This window comes from Camellia sinensis, chromosome 11 (assembly GCF_055761805.1).
Source record: "Camellia sinensis isolate YWXY chromosome 11, ASM5576180v1, whole genome shotgun sequence".
Classification (NCBI taxonomy): domain Eukaryota; kingdom Viridiplantae; phylum Streptophyta; class Magnoliopsida; order Ericales; family Theaceae; genus Camellia; species Camellia sinensis.
The window spans coordinates 129,444,158-129,465,548 of NC_138971.1; the positions used below are offsets into that span (position 1 = coordinate 129,444,158).

The window sequence follows — 21,391 nt, forward strand, 5'->3', positions numbered from 1 at the left end:
TCAGTTTATCGCCTTATTTTTGGATTTCTTTTTTATAATTTAAATCGTTCATATTTTAAAATTTATTGAATACATTATTCTTATAAAAAAAATCATTTTATTTGGATAACAAATATTATATATTCAAATTACTTTTATCTAAAAAAATGAGCAATCAAAAAATTAATCGTCCATAAAAAAATATCTAAATATATAATATCGGATTAACATATTTTTTTACATATATAATATCCGATTAACATATTTTTTTATACAGATAATATACCAACAAGCCCTGGACAATCCAGTCCCCCAGCCAATCGAAAAATCTCCCAGTCAGATACCGGGTGAGATTATCAGCGCCAGACCATCTCTCAGATCAGATCCCTTGAGAGTCTTCTCTCTTTTTGTGTTCTGAAACTGTCGATTTCAACTCAATTCCTCGATCTCGCCGACAATGGCTCCTCCAGCTCAATCTCATCGCTCTCCTTCACCTTCTCAACCCTCCGGGTACTCTCTCTCTTCACGTCTCCTTCGACGGAGAATTCTAGACCTACTCTTTCTGACTCTTAATTTGTCCTCAATTGCCATCACTATTCACCACAATTTCACTTTTATAATTCTAATTTTGTTAAATTCAATATATAATTCTGTTTATATATATATGTATGTATGATCTGTGTAACAGATAGTTAAAATGGTGATGAGATTTCATCTTTCTATCTCTTCATCTACATCACAAGCACAAGCACATACTGCCTCTTCTTCTGTAGAATCATATGATGTTTTGCATAATTCTAATTGTAATAACCCTAATTCCACCAGAAAAGGGGAGGTTTCGGATCTCAAAATGCAGCTCCGGCAGCTCGCGGGCAGCCGGGCTCCCGGGACTGATGACTCCAAGAGAGAGCTTTTCAAGAAGGTGATCTCTTACATGACCATCGGGATCGACGTTTCGTCGCTTTTTAGTGAGATGGTCATGTGTTCGGCTACTTCGGACATTGTTCTTAAGAAAATGTGTTATTTGTATGTGGGGAATTATGCAAAGTGCAATCCCGATCTTTCGCTGCTTACCATTAATTTTCTTCAGAGGGATTGTAAGGATGAGGATCCGATGATCCGGGGCCTGGCTTTGAGGAGTTTGTGTTCGTTGCGAGTGGCCAATTTGGTGGAGTATTTGGTTGGGCCGTTGGGATTGGGGTTGAAAGATGGGAATAGTTATGTGAGGACTGTGGCGGCCATTGGGGTTTTGAAGTTGTATCATATATCAGCTGCGACTTGCATTGATGCGGATTTTCCGGCAATGCTTAAGCACTTGATGCTTAATGACCCCGATACCCAGGTGGGCTCATCTCAATTATACGTCTGTTTCATGTTATTTAATAATCCCTCTTTTCTGTGGATGTTTATGCATGTAAGTTTAGTTGCTGCTAAGTTTCAATGAATCAAAACGATAAATTTTTAGAGGTGTTTATGTGTATCAGTTAAGTTGCTGCAAACCTTCAATGAACCACTACCAAAAAAATATAAATAAATAAATAAAAAGAGAAAGAAATAATATGGTAAAAAGAGGAATTTAAGATTATGTGTGTATTTGTTGCTCATGTTTGCATGACTTCAAGTGGGCTGATGACATTGGGAATAAAGAAATCAAAGTAGTGAAATTTAGGTTCCTGCATTGATGTTACCACTTGGTTACATTTTTACAAAGTATATATATTGCATGATTGTCTCGACTGTTAGAGGTAATTATCTAACTAGAAACCAAAACTTGGGCAAACATCAGTTGCACAACGGTTGGTATCCAAAATTCTCAATGATTATTCTATTGTGATGCCTTATGTTTTTATTCGTTAACATCTTCCCCTTTCTTTTGCGCTTAGGCTTTTCCCCCTTAACAATGTAGACATGTTTTGGGTGTTAAGATACTCATTTGTGTTGATTCCTCTCGTAGATAAAGTGGGTTACATGGTTATTTTTCTTCTCCTTTTAATTTATTTAAATAACATAGTTATTTTTATTCTTGTACTTAATAAATAAGTTACTCTTCTTCCTTAAGTCTTAACTCTTATAGGTGTATGTGATGGGGAAATGATCATTTGTTTCGTAATTAATGCATTTCCATTTTGTTACTTCATCAGGTAGTTGCAAACAGTTTATCTGCTCTACAAGAAATCTGGAGTTTGGAAGCAAGTCAGTCTGAGGAAGCATCAAGGGAGAGAGAAGCATTACTTAGCAAGCCAATGGTATATTACTTTCTGAACAGGTATGTTTTTTCAGTTATTAGACTATAAATTATTAATTTTGTAAATAACTACTTATGTCATTTGACGTTATGTTGGACCTAATGATACTGTTACGCTTGTTATATTTGATGGCATAAAAACCATGCTTGCATTCTCTGGTAAGTTTTATAGATTTTGGTTATACTTGTGGCTTAAGGGGCCATTTGGATTTTGGACGATGACATTTATACGAATGATTATACAATGGAAGCACTTTCTCTGCCATTATATTTTTCTTTGTGGATAGCTTTTTATAAGTATTTTTCTTCGGGGATAGTTGGAAACATTGTTGTTGATGTGTATAGTTTGGTGAATTTAAAATCACTTTTATAGTTTTACATGTACGACATTTGAATTTACTTGCTTTCGGCTTTATGAACCATAACAGACCTATTAGCTGAATTCAATGTTTGTTAATGGCACTCTGTGACAGTATTTGGCATTTAAGATGTAAAGATTATGTTTTTTTCGGATGATATAATTTGGAGAACAACATTTGGTCAATTTCCATTAGCATGAATCAATTTATGTATCACTTAGTCACCTGGTGGGCCCTCTTTGTGGTAAACTGAGTCAAATATCATGATCGCGCTAAGGCTGAATGTGCAGCTAAGTTCTCTTCAACTCTAGGGAAACCTCATCCACTTGTCTAAAACAGCTTGTCTCAGCTTCTTTTACTTCACAATTTCACTCTTGTAGGATTTTGGAACTTGAAAGGCCATGGCCCATGGATAAATCAACTAAAATATACTAGACCAGTGCATAAACAGCCAAAGTCAGCCTCTTTTTTGATTCATACCTGCTCAAGATTAACCTTAGATCTGACATTCAATATCTTTTTGATTAAGTACTAGGTCAAATGTTTCAAATCTTCTTTCTCAGATCCATCTTCATGACTATTTGGACTTATCATTTTCTCATTTAAACTCTTTTCTTTGGATTTTCTTGTTTAATAACAATCAGAAATTGGTATCAGGTCAGACGAAAAGGCATTAGTGTGAATCTCTTGGACTTAGCTCCCTATGGACTCTTGGTGATCTAACCAATTTTTCAGAAATTCTGTTTCTGATAATTGAACGCCATTATAGGTGCATTTAACATGTATTTCTTTATTCCATTCATTTAAATCCCAAGATCACTCAGGAAATTGTAATAATAGCATACGGTAAATATTTTTAATTATTATCGATGACGGTAATATAATATGTTTTCTAAGAATTGATTGAGTTATTAACACGGAACCTCTTATTACTTGAGCAAATGGAGTGGTATTCCAAGCGCTGAACTGTAGTACATAATCATCCCCAAAGATCTCAGTTAGAGCTGGCATATGCAAACATGAATACCCCCTAAAGCCACAGACAGAACACCTGGTAGAGAGACCCAATCTTGAGTGAAATAAATATTGCGACTTCGGTCTTTTTCAACATAATCATCACGCAGTAAATCAACAAAGCCCAAAGTGATCTCTCTTTCCCGTCAAGTTTACCTACGTCAGTACTAGAGTGAATATGGTCTCCAGGATACATACTTAACGCTTTAACTAGTACACAAAAGTGTATACCATGATTCTTCATGAAAAAAATAGCGAAAAAAATTGTTCTAGAGTAGAGACTAAGAAGAATGTATAAACCAAAGCTTCCATAGATTAAATCGTGGTTTACAATTATAGCTTCCATACCTATTTTTTATTTTATTTTATTTTGGATCATATCTCGGATAAAGAAAGAATAAGGATCAAAGAAAAACAATGATTCAAATCAAGATTTTGCTGGTATTCTATGTCAAATCAAATCACAAAAAGAAAATAGAGGCGAAAGATAGCAAAGCAATGTTGTATCAGACTATTTGTCTTCTTGTAGTTGGATCCCCATCGGGGACGTCATAACATTGTAGGAGTGAAAATTCAACCAGCATCACTGGGGAGTTGAGCCATGTTTTTTAAGCCCTACAAAGTTTTTCTTAGGCATGAATCAGGTTTAATTGTTATACCCAATTATGTTACATGGACTCTTCAAAATTGTTATACACAATTTTGTAATAGTTTTTTGAGGAAGGAGTTCAAGCTCGCCCCAATCTCAATAAGTAGGAGAGGCAGGAAGAGCAGAAAGTATTACAAAAGGAGAAAGTCCTGAGTTTATACATCCCGAAAAATCAAATACCCATGTTGGACAACCGACAGTTGGACAAGGGTGTGTGATATGTGTCCGATATTTTTATTAGACACTTGTTATATATTTTTACGTCAGACTATCATTATATGTATTTATTATATAATTGCTATAAAATGAGTAAAATACCTTATTAACACTGTATGTTGTATATGATATCATTATATCTCACATAATACATTGAAAATATAAAAAAATATTGACCATTTTTTGCCGAGTCCACGTGCTCTAGAATTTGAGATTTGATGGGCTCGACCTCTAGATACGCACTCATACTTGAGTCTATTTAAAGACAATCTCAAGTTAGTAGGTTTGCTTAAACAAGAGAAGATTGAGGCTACATCTAACCAACTAACAGAAATAACAAAGGGTTAAGAGATCAGCTTTCTCAACCTTGTATCTCAACTAGTCATTGATTGCAACAAACTTAGCTCAATTTTAAAATATTGTATGAAATGAACTAGGTGGTGCCCACCAACAGCATGGCTGTTCCAAAATATATGGCCATCGAGAAAATGCTTGAGATTACCTTAGTAGCTCTAGATGCCTTCCCTTCCTTTCTCCCCATCTACACGGCTCTAATTATTTATTCTAGCTTGCTTTCTTAGATTTTGACTTCCCGTTTCAACTGGTCCTATTCTCTGGTCGGTCATATTCTTAACACATTTTTCTTAGGTTGTCCTTGGGCTCACTGCCCGATAACCCATGAGCGTCAGTAGTGCTCCAGCTATCCAGCTGTCATCTTAGTAGGGACACAGCAGCTCAGTCAGTGGCATGTGCCATGCATTCAAGAACAAAAAATTATGTGTAATAGATATGGTGTTCTAAATGCAAATTGTTTTTTGGATGAGGTATTTGATGGAGGATTTTTCAAGTTCAATGGAAGACCTTTTGATCTGATCAACGAAGATGAGGGTCTCAAAAAGGGTTTCGGGTTGGTAGAGAGAGAGAAGGGTGTGACAAGATTGGTAAAAAGTTGTTGGAGGGGGATTTGAGATGGCTATGCAAGATAATGAAGGGTTGATGCAGAATGATATTTATGGACCAGCGTCGGAGGCCTTATTTTCAATTTTATTAAATATTGTCCTTATTACTTAATATTTAATTCAGTATTCAGTTTTCTTTAATATTTAGTTTTCCTATTTTATTAAGGTTGCTAGTTTCCTTATTTAATTAAGGTTTGTTTAGCCTATAAATAAAGGCTTTGACAATGTATGGAGTATGATTAATGAATTGAGAGTTGTTAAGGTTGTGGACTGTGTTTAGGGCTATGGCTCTTATGTCCTTCTTTCCTCCCATCTTCCCCCCTTCCTGTTCTGCATCAATTATGGTATTAGAGCTTAGACTCCGATCACCATTATCTTCCTTCTCCCTAATTTCTGAACCAAGCTTAAAAAGAATAAAAAAAAAAAATCCATCCACTATCTTGCTCGCCATCAACATTACCACCGTCACCATAACTGTACGTTGTGGTGACGGAAAGTCGGAATTACCACTTTGGTTGCAATCAAATCAACCCTTGCTGTTGTCTGTCTCTCGTCAAGATCAACCAGCCACCCACACGTCCCATGTTCAAACCCTTTGCAGTGCCAGATGCCATCAACGACAACCGTCACTAGAGTTCGTTGTTTTCTTTCCGGCAAGGACTAAAAATGTGCTTGATTGATTCTCTAATTGCTTGATGTGGTATATGCAAATGTATAGAAAATTATGCTGTATTGGAAGTCTTTTTCTAATATGTTTCCTTCTGGATTTTAGCTGTGAAACTGAAGATTCTTTAACTTTATTACGTTATTATATCCAGAATCAAGGAGTTCACCGAATGGGCCCAATGTCTCGTCCTTGAATTGGTATCCAAATATGTACCTGCAGATACCAATGAGATATTTGACATGATGAATCTTCTCGAAGACAGACTTCAACATGCCAATGGTGCAGTTGTCTTAGCAACCATTAAGTTGTTTCTGCAGTTGACGTTGTCCATGACTGATGTTCATCAACAGGTGTCTCTTGATATTCCATTGTTTTGTTTATTGGTTCAAGTAATAATGATAAAGTTTGTTACTAAATGTTCTTGAGAGGATGCTCATTAATAACATTTCTTTGTTGATCATTTAATTCAAGCAATGTTGATATGCTGGTTCATATTAAAACATACCTTTACTGATCTATTAATTCAAGTATTATGGAGTAGTGTGTTATTAGTCTCTATTGTACAGGAGATCCATTGTATTTGTCAATCAGTGATGTTTTTTGATGTGTTGCTATTTGAGTTTTGATCATCCTTCCAGTTTTTGCTGCATTGGTTGTTGCCTGTTAATATCATTCATCTAAATGCCATGAGTTAATTTGGTATCTTCTGAATCCTTTGAGGCTTTCAAGTTGTAATACTTTGTGCTTCATGATTATAGTTTATAAATTATCTACATAATGAGACACTGTGACTTTTATTTTAAAATAGAAATTTGTAGTGGCTTGCAATTTTGACTTCTATAGTGCATAGGATTGTTGCACCTGTGTTCCATTCATGCTGAAATATAATCAAATTTTATATTTTTCAGTGAGTAATGAAGAAATATATATGAAAGACCAGAGAACTTGAACACTGTGCAGCCTTTAAGAGGAAAATTACCAGTAAAAGAAAGGATAAGTAGGAAAGGCCAATTGAAAAATATCATAAACAAAAATTGAAAAATATCATAAACAAAAATATGGCCTATTCTAAAATGTTTATTCTGGTCCAATTTACAGTGGCAATAGATGGCTTGGAGTCCCAGATGAACAAAGTACTTCTTGCACCTTGCAGTGGTGGGATCAACTCTGCATTGTGGTTTTTCTTTTTAATTTCTTCATGTCGAAAAATTAGCAAGTGAGTCTTTGACCTCTTTCAGCATGTCAGAAGAGTGCATGCCTCAGCATGATTGAACACGCACTGTGCAACCAGAAAATAGGACAAACTTTTCCCCTTAAATGCTGACCATGACACCAAATGGCAAATCCTTTAGGGGCCATGGTTTTTGAAGGTACAGCCATCAAATAAAAGCTCTATGAAGTCAATCGGGAGTGTAAAGAGACCCACAAAGCTCCATTAAGTTGACTGCCTAGCACTTATAGCACAAGGATGTGAAACTGATTTTCAGCTTAAAAAGTAATAAGAAGAAAGGACATACAGGCTAAAAACAGCATTTTCATGCTATTCTCATCCTTAGGGGTAGAAAGAATTCAAAAAAGCAAGTAATACAAAGATTTAGGGGAAGAAAGTTGACGGAAGAATGTCATGCAAGAAGTTCAACCCATCTGAGAACTGCAAACAGGAAGCAAACAGTCCATTCACAGTTGCGATGCCACTAAGCCCACCTCTCTAGTGCTTTCCTGCGACGTGTATACTATATTTTCAAAACAGCAGATGAAAGAAGCTATGATTGTTGTTTAGAAATTAAATAATTGGAAAACCCACCAAAATATGTTATGTATCGTCTCTCATTTGAATGGCCCCTCATTGCTTTGATGTGTACTTTCAAAACAGCAGATGAGAGAAGCTATGATTGTTGTTTAGAAATTAAATAATTGGAAAACCCACCAAAATATGTTATGTATCGTCTCTCATTTGAATGGCCCCTCATTGCTTTGATGTGTACTTTCAAAACAGCAGATGAGAGAAGCTATGATTGTTGTTTAGAAATTAAATAATTGGAAAACCCACCAAAATATGTTATATATCGTCTCTCATTTGAATGGCCCCTCATTGCTTTGATGTGGTTGTCTATCGGGTCAGAGAAAGTACATTTGATGGAGCGAAAGCCCCAGTCAGATTAAAAATTTTCAGTTTTTAATTGGCTGTGCTATTTTTCCATGTAGTTGGTTAACTACATAGCTAATTCAAAAAGTGGGGTAAGACCTAGAAGCTGCTGTAAGTGGAGCCTTGCACACTGGGTACACACATTGGGTAATAATAATTACCTAAATATTGAACAGAAATCTCAAAGTTCGGTCTATTGTTATAGTTGATACTGCTTAATTAATACAGCTAAGCTGCACCTAATCTTTCATGTGATGCATCCCGACTTCCCTAGATATTTCAACTTCAATTCCAGTAATATAAGCTGTTCTTGGGCTTGAGTCCATGAATAATTCCTTCACATAAAGTATAGAATTGGTAATGCACCCTCCCCCAGCTTATGTACGTATATATCATTGTGCTATATAGCCTATATTTTATCAATGTGTTATTGGTGTTAAATGCTGATGTGAGATGATGACCTTTTTCAGTTGTAGTTCATCTGTTTAAATCATTTGCTCTTATATTCTCCTTATGAAATCCATTGTTAATTTATAATCTTATTTCTATCTTTAAATTTTGAATATACATATTGTATGAAAGTAATAGTCTTCAATCCAGTTTTATTGGTTGCTTTTCATTACAATTAATTTTACAGTTTTCACAAGTGTTATATTAGGGTTGCTGGGCTCTGTCTTTGATCTCTTCCTTATATTTGAGAAGATTTGCACTTTCTTAATCAAAATGTTATTGTTCTTTAGGTTTATGAGCGTATCAAAGCACCTTTGCTTACCTTAGTGAGCTCAGGGAGTCCAGAGCAATCTTATGCAGTACTGGGCCACTTGCATCTTCTCGTGATGCGTGCACCTATGTTATTTTCTTCAGACTACAAACACTTCTATTGCCAATACAATGATCCATTTTATGTTAAGAAATTGAAGCTTGACATGTTGACTGCGGTGGCCAATGAGAGCAATACTTATGAAATTGGTAAGTGAAATACCATAGCAGTCACATAATGCTTCACAGAAATAGCTGGCATGGGCAAATCTTTTTGTCGTTGTTGGTGACCCATTTTTTGGTCGCAGGTGTTGTCTTTTCTTGTGAACTATTCAAGTATGACTGATGCATTGTAATCTTGTTGAGTCCATTTCAGTGACAGAATTATGTGAATATGCTGCAAATGTTGATATTCCCATTGCAAGAGAGTCAATTCGAGCTGTTGGGAAAATAGCTCTGCAGCAGTATGATGTGAATGCTATTGTAGACAGACTGCTTCAGTTTCTGGAGATGGAGAAGGACTATGTGACAGCTGAAACTCTGGTAAAATTTTTCTGTGCTTGCTGAACACTTGCAATGTTCAATTTGATAATATCCCCAATGCCAACAATGTGAAATTGTAAATGCGTGCAACTTAAACTTTCTTAGTATTGTTGTCCAGATTATTACAACTTTAGAGTTCTTTATGTAGGTGCTTGTAAAAGATCTTCTCAGGAAATATCCTCAATGGAGCCACGATTGTATTGCAGTTGTTGGGAATATCAGCAGCAAAAATGTTCAAGAACCAAAAGCTAAGGCAGCTCTTATTTGGATGTTGGGAGAGTATTGTCAAGACATGCAGGATGCTCCTTATGTCTTGGAAAGTCTAATTGACAGCTGGGATGATGAGCATTCTGCTGAGGTATCACAAGGGTGAATTTTATCTATGTTACTTAACGTGTTACACCTTCATTTGGGCTTTTCTCATAAGAGTCAGTATTGATTGGATTTTTTTTTATTTTTTACTTTTTACTTTTTAACTAATATGCTTGGCTGATTGAGTTGAGGAATCTTTTAGTTTGCCAAATGCAAAAGGTTGATTTGATGTCTTTGAAATCTAGACACAGATTCTCCTTATAACAGTCCTATGAACTGTTTTTGGGTTTTGCTTTTGGAGCCACCTAAAGGCAAGCAGATTTTTAAACAAGTTGGGACTTTGATTAAAAGTTGTGGAAGACCTGATTTTTTTTGGAAATAAATATCCAACACACACAAACTCACAAATTTCTATCTGGATAGCTGCCCGCCTTCTTAAACTTTATTTGATTGACAATGATATCAGTTCAACATGGGGCAGGTTCACTTCTGACTACCTAAAGGTGAAGTCATAAAAGGCTGAGAGAATACATACAAGTAAATTTAGGACAATTAGAAATAGTGCAGATTTGCTAAATTATTCATTTTTTCCCCCATGAACTTTGTGTGGTTCTTTTGCTTATTGACATAGGGATGGCCAGATTGGTATAACCAGATACTTTGCACGGTTTGGACAAAGTTAGTATGTGCATCATCCAGGTAAAGGCAGGGATGGAACTTTTCATACCAAACAGCGAGGGATTTTATGGGTTTTGGATCTTAGTTGCATGAAGCAGAGGCGGGGGCACTTAGAAGAGTCTAGTGTTGGGAGCATCTAGGAGAACATTTATGTATTTTATATATAAATATATTGTAAGATATATTTTTGTTCCTTGGTTGTAAGTTTTATGTTAAATTTCTACTTTGCGCCATAATGGCAAAGCCATGTGGCAATGCAAAAGTAGATGGTCAATAAATACTCTCTTCATGCTTCCTACATAAGATGCACCACTGTGGAAGTCAAAGATAATTACTTATGAATCATGTCATTGGTATTAAGCTTTCCATGAATCATGTCTCTGAACAGGCCAGGCTGTAGTTTCGAGTGGGATCACGGGGCCAAGGGAGGGCTGCTTGAATGCTTAACCCTCCCTATTGCCATCCCTATGACATGAGTTCCACCTGCCTTAGGTATTGTTTGGACAACGGACACTGTTATGGAGCGACACATCATGCCTTTTGTCCAATAACTTCACATTGAAGCTATAAAATATTTTATATTTTCACTCTTAATGTTTGTCACATGAATGCACAAACTCAAAACAAATTTATGTATTTTTTTTTTTAAAAATTAATACAGTACAGTTTTAAACATGTGGCCATGTCCTTGTTCCTGTCTGTAGAAGGTAGAGAATTGTTGTGCCTGGCATCCCATGTCTATTTCCACAATACTTCATTCCTCGTCACATGCAACACCTTTGCATCTTCTCTGATCATAAATTATTACCAAATCTCAACTTAAAGTGCTATATTTTGTCATTTGCTTAAAATCTGTTTGGCCATTCCGCTCTGTTTATAGCACAGATTGAGTGTCATGCCAATTTTCAATTCTCATTTCAAAACTAGGTTCTGTCACTTTGCCTAGCCAATTGTCTGTCTGCCATTTCACTACGCTTGGATCCATATCTGTGATGGCAATCTCAAGCTCAATTTTGGTCCTCATACGATTGTTTCGCTGCTTCTTCTGCTTTTTTTTTTTTTCGATTAGTTGGAACGCTGTTAAAATGTTCCATTGTTTACAAAACCTTCTGTCACTGACATATTTAGTGTGTCCGTATTTCTTCTTTAATATTTTGTGTGTGCATTAGACTCAACTTTCTTTAAAAAGGTCTTCTCCCACTTGAGATCACATTTAGATTTGCTTCAATACTGGCTAACGAAAGATTATTTTTTTACTTTTTTTTTGTTCTATAAAAGAAGTAAATTCCAGTTATCCAATTTTTATTTATTGATTTGTTTGATAAAGGGAACACTTTGATTGCATTTACTTCTCTTTTTTTTTTGTGTGTGTGTCTTTGGTGCGCTCTGTTGAAACTAATGTTTGAATACTAAACTGTGTATTCAAATGCTAATTTATTGCCTTTTGGATTCTATAAAATTAGATCATTAGTATTGTATTGTTAATTGCTGCATCATTTGAGTTTTCGATTCTATTATTTCGCAGGTTCGTTTGCATCTTCTTACAGCCGTAATGAAGTGTTTCTTGAGAAGGCCACCTGAGACTCAGAAAGCCTTGGGAGTTGCTTTGGCTGCTGGTCTTGCTGATTTTCATCAGGTTTGGGTTGATAATTGTGTTATTTACATAAGCTTAGAAATTTTGATTGAAGTTTGTCTGTGTTTTTGACTCTTGGTTGGCTGCAGGATGTTCATGATAGAGCCTTATTCTACTACAGACTTTTGCAATATAATGTTTCTGTAGCAGAAAATGTGGTGAATCCTCCGAAGCAAGCTGTTTCTGTCTTTGCAGATACTCAGAGTAGTGAAATCAAAGATCGGATATTTGATGAATTCAACAGTCTATCTGTTATATACCAGAAGGTAACTTGAAATCTTGAATCTCAACAAACCTTTGCAAGATCTGTAGACAAATATTATTTTTGTACCAGCGTTATGGTCTTTATAATGGTAGATATTGTGAAGAGGAGACTGAGATATTGGAAGAGGCTTTTGAACATAAGTTTTCATTTTAAATTTTCACGCATTGGGAATCACTTTGTAATTCACTTTGAAATAAGTGACAAATTTAACACTTGAAATTTACTCATACAATATGTATCTTTAGTTTATGAAAGAAAAAATTCATAGTCAAACCTGAAGGTCGTAATTAGACAGGAAGGATTCTATATCCCCTGGTCCATGGAAAGCTTATAGTGTTTGAGATATAATATACTGCTTTCAAACAATTTTCACCACAATGTTTATGCCTCACATATTTCACCTTCTATCTGGTAATTTTTTGAGGTGTTTGTACCGTAGGCAGAGTTTAAAGTGTGCGCCTTTGCTTGTATACCTTATTAAGCTGCTCACCTTGATAGAATTTGAGAAAAAAGACAAATAAGAAGAGAAAAAATATTGCTTGTTAACATGCAAGAGGACACTTCTTTGTTATGAACTTTGGGATCCGACATTTTAATTTTTGTTGTGTACCTGTGATGAAGGGATATTAGTCCAGCAGGTTAATTACCCTTTTTTCCTGGTATAATTCTGCTGGAAATTGACACTATAAATAGCTGAAACAATTTCTTATTGAGATTTATGTGCTTTGAACATGCGATAATCTGACACTTACCTTTGCGCATTGCCATGAGGGGTGTGTTTCCACGGGATGCTATCTGTATGTGATTTAGAAACTGAAAGCATGCAGGTACTTGATAAATGCCAATGTATTAGCATTGCCAAAATTAATCATGTTGCTTTTTTTGTAACATCGGTGAACATTAGAGCATTATTCTGATATATAGACGTTAATTGTAAGTCTGAATATTTTGCAGCCTTCCTACATGTTTACTGATAAGGAGCACCGAGGCCCATTTGCTTTTTCAGAAGAACTAGGAAATCTATCCATTGGAGTTGAATCTGTCAGTAATGTAGTGTCTGCCCAGATGGTCGAGGCAAATGACAACGATCTCCTTCTAAGTACTTCAGAGAAGGAAGAAAGTAGAGTTCCCAGTAGCAATGGTTCTGCATATAGTGCTCCTTCATATGATGCCTCTACAAATCAACCATTACCAGCACATTCTGAACAAGCCAGCTTGGCCATTGATGATCTCCTCGGTCTAGGATTGGCAATTGCACCTAATCCTGCTCCTTCACCACCACCTTTGAAGCTTAATGCAAGATCTGTTCTAGATCCAAGCACTTTTCAGCAGAAATGGCGTCAACTACCAATATCAGTATCACAGGTTTGCTTTGAACTTTGTATCACTAATTTGATTATTATCCATTTACATTGATTATTTACGTTACGTGGACTTGGGTACAAGTATCAGATACAATTATCGGATGCGGATGTGTATCCAAGTGTCAGACCTACATAAACTAAAATCTTAGGACCTTGGGTAACATATCCAAAATTGGATATGGGTATGGGAATGCATCATATACACATATATATTGCATATTGTATAATATTCTTAGATTAGATGTTGTAAATTATATAGAAATATACTAGAAATAAAATAGGATTCAAGAAAAACATAAAATTTCTCGCTCTAATTCATGTGAGAGGCTAAAAATATTGTTTCACTAGCAAATGCGAGTTTTTTCTTCTTCATATATTGTAACAAAATATAGATCTGAGTGTCTAAATTGGGTGCGGATGTAGACACATTGTTAAAACCTATCACCTACTTCACCCACTTAAACCTACTCCACTAAACCTAACCCACTACACCACTACCACCTCCACTTCACCTACTCCTTACCTACTACACACTCACCCTCTTCTATATATAGGAATCATGAATCATTGTAACAATTAACATACATCAATCAATAATACAATTCTCTATTTCTCTTTATACATTAAATTTCTACATGGTATCAGAGCTATAGGTTAAGCTCTTGGTGCTCTTCGCCTTCTGGCGGGCGGCAACTTTGCCTTAACCGCCCGCCAGACCTCAACCAATTGAAACCTCCAACACATACCTCTCTCTCACCACTATTGATAGATCTCATCTGAACCAGGGTTTCTCTCTCTGCTTCTTCCTCTCCCATGCCCAAATGTGACATCTGTCAGGAGACAGTTGGCTATTTCTTTTGTCTCGAGGATAGAGCTTTACTGTGTCGGAAATGTGATGTTGCCATACACACAGCAAATACCTTTGTGTCTGGTCATCGGAGATTTCTACTTACAGGAGTGAAAGTAGGGCTTGAACCCACTGAACCTGGTGTGTCTGCTTCCTCAGGGAAGGCACAATCTAGTGAGAAAATCTCAGAAACAGAATCTCGTTCTGTGTCTAGAAAGGGTACCCCAATGCTGTTGACTGGTCAGTATAACAAAGTATCACCTGTCCAAGTTGCTGGGGTTGGGGATTTTCAACCAAGTAAGTTGCCATTGGCTGGAGGATCCACAGCTGGAAGTATTCCACAGTGGCAGTTTGATGATTATCTTGGACTAGCTGACTTCAATCAGAACTATGGCCACCAATCTCTCTCTCTCTCTCTCTCTCTCTCTCTCTCTCTCTCTCTCTCTCTCTCTCTCTCTCATCTTTCCTCTTTTTTTCTACACAATATTTTTGTACCACCGCCCACTCCATAATACCAATATTATTATTATTATTATTATTATTATTATTATTATTATTATTATTATTTTCACAAAAAAAAAAAAAAAAAAAAATTCATTCCAGTTGATTTTTCTGCATTACCACACCTACCATTCGAGTTTGCCAAACACACTTGCTTTATTCATTTCAGGGATCAACCCCGATCACAATTTTACACCAAAAAAAAAAAAAAAAGAAAAAAAAGAAAAAAAAAACCACAAACAACACCCACAGATTTGTTTTCTTTTCTGCAGCCGGCCACCCACCACCCTCACTTCTTCACCTATGCCGCCGGTCTTTTCTTCTTGCCTCCATCCTGGGTGGTCCTTGCCGGTGTTGCCTCCGTGCTTCCTAGACCACCAAGCAAGTTGCCTCCTCCCTGCTCCTCCACTACAGCATACGGTGGACCTCCAAATCGGAACATCACGGTGGCCTTCCGCTTCAGCTCCTTATTTTCTGCCTTCAGCACACTTATCTCTGCTCGCGCATCCTTATACATGCGTTGGAGCAGAGCCAGCTGGGAGTTTAACTGTTGCACCTCATTTGTCCTGCTCTGCAGCCGGTTCGACAAGTTTGTGACCGCCGCCATGGTTTCCACACATGACTTCAATGTATACTGATTGGCCTCCACATCCGACTGCACTGTCATTCTTTGCTCCACCGACCGCATCGGAAAGTTCAACGGAGCAAAACCAGAGGTGTTTGGTTGAGGTTCACGGGCCTCCGCACCAGTTATCTCTCTTGTTGACTCGTTGAGGTCGGGAAAGAGAGTGAGTAGACCACGGGATGAAGAGGCCATATTCTGGGTAGCTGAACGGGAAGAAGAGGCCATGTTTTTTGGGTTGCTGAGTGTTTCAGCGAAATAGCAATTTCAGACTGATAATGTTCGGAAGGGGAGTGTTTCAAGATTTGCAGCTCTTAGAGGCAATCTCTCAGAAAAACGAATATCTCTCTCAGAAAATGAAGAGTTTTTTCAGAAGTTTTTTCCCAGGTTTTTTTGTCTTCGCTTCTGCCTCAAGCACAGCCTCCGCATTGGTTTATATCGACATTGAGGACGCGGTCGACACGCCACTCTGTCGCTCACGTGCCTCGCCGCGTCTCCGGCTCACCTTTTGATGGCTCGACGCTTTCTGTCGGGCACGACTTTTGATGAAGTGGGCGCGCCTTTTGAGGGCACAACTTTTGATGGCACGTCTTTTTATGGATTGGGCACGCATTTTGATGGCACGTCTTTTTATAGATTGGGCACGCATTTTGATGGCACGCCTTTTGAAAGATTGGGCACACCTTTTGAGGGTGCGACTTTTTAGGGGTCCGACAAGACTCTGTAAACTGTCCCGACATTGATTCCGGTTAGCTCCTTCATGGGTCCGACAAGACTCTGTAAACTGTCCCGACATTGATTCCGGTTAGCTCCTTTATGGGTCCGACAAGACTCTGTAAACTGTCCCGACGGACTCTGTAAACTGTCCCGACATTGATTCCGGTTAGCTCCTTTATGGGTCCGACAAGACTCTGTAAACTGTCCCGACATAGATTCCGGTTAGTTTCTACATGGGTCCGACAAGACTCTGTAAACTGTCCCGACATTGATTCAGGTTAGTTTCTACAAGGGTCCAGCAAGACTCCGTAAACTGTCACAACAACTGTCACAACATTGTCAGCTACAACGGTCCGACATGACCCCATAAACTGTCTTCTACATCGGTCTGACACCACCATCCAGTGTCCTCTACACCGTTATGACACCACCATACAGTGTCCTCTACAACGTTATGACACCCCCATACAGTGTCCTCTACAACGTTATGACACCACCATCCAGTGTCTTCACCAATGGTCTGACACGACCATACAGTGTCTTCTATCCTCTTTTATTTTTATGTATTTTCTTGTTTTGTTACTCTCTCCAAACTCAAGTTGGCTAGTTCCTATCCCCCTTGAGTTTGCGGGGGGCTGTTAAAACCTATCACCTACTTCACCCACTTAAACCTACTCCACTAAACCTAACCCACTACACCACTACCACCTCCACTTCACCTACTCCTTACCTACTACACACTCACCCTCTTCTATATATAGGAATCATGAATCATTGTAACAATTAACATACATCAATCAATAATACAATTCTCTATTTCTCTTTATACATTAAATTTCTACACACATATTCCACACTCTTACCCTTGTCAGATCCTGTGGACACGGGTACTTTGGGAGAAATAAAAGAGTCCATGTAACACAGTTGATTATATTCTCGTAGATGCTCTCTCTCTCTCTCTATATATATATATATGTGTGTGTGTGTGTGTGTGTGTATCTGTGTATGTAAATCAACAACTTTTTTTGAGTTCCATTTCAATTATTATTTATTTGCAGGAATACAATATAAATCCACAAGGAGTGGCAGCATTGACAACCCCTCAAGCCCTCCTCCAGCACATGCAAGGACAGTCCATCCACTGCATTGCCTCGGGTGGTCAAGCCCCAAATTTCAAATTCTTCTTCTTTGCACAAAAAGCAGAGGACTCGTCTACCTTTCTTGTAGAGTGCGTAATCAACTCGTCATCATGTAAAGCTCAACTAAAGATCAAAGCTGATGATCAGACTACGTCTCCGGCCTTCTCAGCTTTGTTCCAATCAGCTTTGTCCACATTTGGTATGCCCTAGTCTTTCGTCCGTGTCTTCATCACTACACAGATAAGTTTTGATTTAATTCCCGTTATCTAATGAAAAAATGAGAGTTTTTTCTACAGCATTAGATTAGTGTACATTATGAGAGAAGATCAAGGATTGTCGTTCTTGGCCTGTGGTTGGTTGATATCCGACCCTAACTAAAGTTACTGCTTGTTTGATTGCAGAAAACCATAGTTATTTTTTTTTCCAGTTAGGTTCTGCACCATGAAATTGTGTGAAAGTGATATAGTTAATTTTTTTTCAGTTAGGCACCTTGAACTTGTGTGAAAGTGATATGTGATTAGAATTCCCAACTGGGTTGTAACCAACTTTGTTTTTCTTAGAGAACTTTAGGTTGGTGTTTGGATTTTGGATTTGTGGAGAGTAAAGGAAAAGAAAAGGGAAAAGTGAATCAAATATTTGTTTTCTTTCATAAATTCCTTTTCTTTTATTTATCCCTCTACAAATTCCTTCGCAAATCTAAGATGCTAAAACAACAAAGTGATCTAATGTGAAGGATATTTTTATTTTGTTGAAAAATAGAAGTTATTATTTCATTAAGGTTGGAAACTTTAGCAACATCATTTTCATACATTGGCATGTTGTCACGGGTGATTATTCAGTATTTCCGGAGTATGGACACATAGTATTCTATAAGGTTTTGATTGGTAGAGAGGGATAGGGGCCCACGAGTTATGTTGAGGATGGAGGAACATTATGGGACTAAGTAATTGGTGATTAGCTTGGTGTATGATCACGTGGTGTTCCAGGATTATTGAATAATTTCCCCATTGTCACAGAGACAGATTTGAGGTGTTTTCCTTACTTTTTCTATTTGTGTTTCCTGTGATTCATTTGCATGTTTTCATACTTTATAATTGTATGAACCCTAATTTTCAAACACACTTGGCTACAAGGCTGTCCTATAGCTTGGCTTGTTTAGCAACCTTTTCCTTTTTGTTTTAGTTTAAAGGTTTTTTTGTTTTTATTTTTTTATTTTTTAAAATATGGGAACAAGCCATGCAAACACCCCACTGGCACAAACTCTTCAATTTTGGGGTATTGCTGGCAAGCTTGAAGAACCTGGTGAGATTTCAGAACTTGTTTTTCAAAACTTTTACTCTAAATAAAAATTAATTTGACAAAAATAAACACAATTTAAAAAATATATATATATATATATTTGCTCTGGAAAAGAGAAAATTGTATGAAAATAATGTGTGTGTGTTTTTTTTTTGTTTTTACTTCTGTTTTTTTCCTCTTACAAACACAAAATCTGAAAATTCAATCAAACAGAATCAAATAAGTCCACTGAAGTCCTGATCTTCTTGAGGTCCTTGGAGTCCATTTAGTTGTGGTTTCCACTTCCAAATTTGCTTTATTCAATCAAACTCAAAAGTTTTATTTTAGTTCTCTCTATTATGGGTCTGGCTTTTGTCCAGTCCACCATCGGACTGGATCGTGCTGTTGGGCTTGTGGGGGTTTATTACGGGTCCCGTTTTGAAAATCTGAACTGTTCAATGTGTAGAACTCTTCGAATGCTATATGCCTGTAAAAAATCACGTTGATCGGATATCGATAGCTATGTGATCAAATCAGTTTTTTGTTAACCGTTAATTTATTCACCGTCTATTTTTTTTTTATACAAAACTGATTTGATCACATAGTTATTGATATCCAATCAACGTGATTTTTTACAGGCATATAGTACTCGAAGAGTTCTACATATTGAGGATTCAGATTTTCAAAACGGGATCTATAATGGACCTCCACAGATCTAACAGCACGATCCCGTCTGATGATGGACTGGACCAAAGCGAGACGCATTATTTTAAGCCTTATTAGGAATACGAAGATAGCGGGGAGATATTCATGAAAAACGAGAAGTCATGTGGAGATTTATTTGATCTTTATCATTTGGCGCGAAGATTAATAGTCATGTGTTTTTGTTTTTTTAAGTAGAGATTAGTCATGTGTTAGAACACTATTACTCATGCGTCACTGTTTGTCTCCTACAAAATAATTGAGATATTTTAATTTAGATATAATATTTTATATAACGGGTATATGATGATAGTTAGACCAAGTTTGGCATCCTTCGAAAAATCTAAAAAGTTATTCAAAAAGTTAAAAAGTTATCACTATTCACCAAAAGTCAAAAATTACGACTGCATAACTCTCAATCTTAATTTTTTCTTACACACTAATTTATACAATTTTTTAATACACATTTTTTCATAAAAAGTCAAAGTTAATCTAAATATTTATATTTTTTTCTTCAATTTTTTAATTTAAAAAGACAGAAAGTACATTTATTTAAGACACCTTAAACAACCTTTCAGTATATTCTATCACTAACTACACCAATCAAAGCAAAGTAGGAATGTCTTGTGTCATTATTATTATTAGTTTGTTTGTTTTGTTGGAAGGCCTAGCCTCCCCAAGAAATTGCCTGCCTAAGTATGTTGAAGATTGGGGTTGCTTCCATCATCTGATGTGCCCACCCAACAAATGAGTCAAGACAAAACAATAATTTGTTGCTTTTTATGATTGTTGTGTTTGAATTATGAATTTAGGTAAAAATTTATAAAGAAAAAATGAAAATAAATGACAAATAAGAATGAAATATAAGTTAAATCCAAACGCAGTGTAAGGTTGTGTTTAGATATTGATTTGGATAGGAATTTATAAATAAAAACAAAAAATATAAGTTAAATTTTTTCTTCATTTTCTCATTATTTTTTTAAATCTTTATCTAAATCTATAACATAAGTACAATCTTAAAAAAAAATACTAAAACAGTCTTTAGGATTATTGTTAGTGTTGAAAAAATTGTAAAAAGTATATTGAAATATGTAAAAAAAAATATTGAATTATGTAAAAAAAAATTAAAAAATATAAAAAAATATACTGAGATTATAAATATTTTGAAATTTTATATTTATTTATTGATAGTTTTAAAATTGTTGATAGTAAGACCCTTCCTTAAAAATCCTAATGCAAAAACTTTCTAATCTTTTTTTTTAACCTCCGGACCACATGTAAATTGTCATATGTAATGTACTATCATGCGGGAGGATGCAGTCAAGCTTTCAATTTAGGATAAATTACAAATACATCTTAGGCTAAGTTTGTCATTCTTAAAATAATTCATCTTTTTATTTTTTTATCTTTTTTTCATCACATCACCTCTCTACTTTTCTGCACATCTTTTTGTAAAAAACAAAAAGTACATTTATTTAGATCATCCCAAACAACCCCTTAGGAATTTAATTAAAATACGAATCGCTCATGTGGTTCTAGAAATTACATTTCACCTCTTAAGATTTTTAATTTCATAATAAATTACCCCTTCTATTAATAAATCATCTAGTCAATTAACAATTTTTAATGATGTTAGACATATGTTTCAAGTAATAATTTAGGTAATTTTATTATTGTATAAGAGAGCAATTATGAATTTCATTTTTTTAGTTAATTCTATTAAATAAAAAATTCTAACAATGAGGTATTTGTAATTTTTCAAACCACAGGGATGAATCCATACTTTAAGCAAACCTC

At 36.1% G+C, this 21,391-nt stretch overlaps 1 protein-coding gene across 2 annotated transcripts; it reads left to right on the forward strand.

Annotated features, from left to right (window-relative positions):
* Positions 1 to 249: 249 nt before the first annotated feature.
* LOC114302788 (adaptin family protein) lies at positions 250 to 19,887 on the forward strand. 2 transcript variants are annotated; one of them, XM_082894779.1, is made up of 12 exons: positions 250 to 489; positions 805 to 1,321; positions 2,121 to 2,245; positions 6,240 to 6,438; positions 8,975 to 9,203; positions 9,370 to 9,536; positions 9,685 to 9,894; positions 12,052 to 12,162; positions 12,249 to 12,425; positions 13,379 to 13,789; positions 17,534 to 17,813; positions 19,531 to 19,887. In XM_082894779.1, the coding sequence occupies exons 1-12, from the start codon at positions 437 to 439 to the stop codon at positions 19,536 to 19,538; spliced, it is 2,487 nt and encodes an 828-aa protein (XP_082750905.1). In that variant the 5' UTR covers positions 250 to 436; the 3' UTR covers positions 19,539 to 19,887. The 2 variants fall into 2 exon arrangements, with proteins under 2 accessions (XP_082750905.1, XP_082750904.1); XM_082894778.1 differs by lacking the exon at positions 19,531 to 19,887 and having other exon boundaries at positions 17,534 to 18,159.
* Positions 19,888 to 21,391: the final 1,504 nt, after the last annotated feature.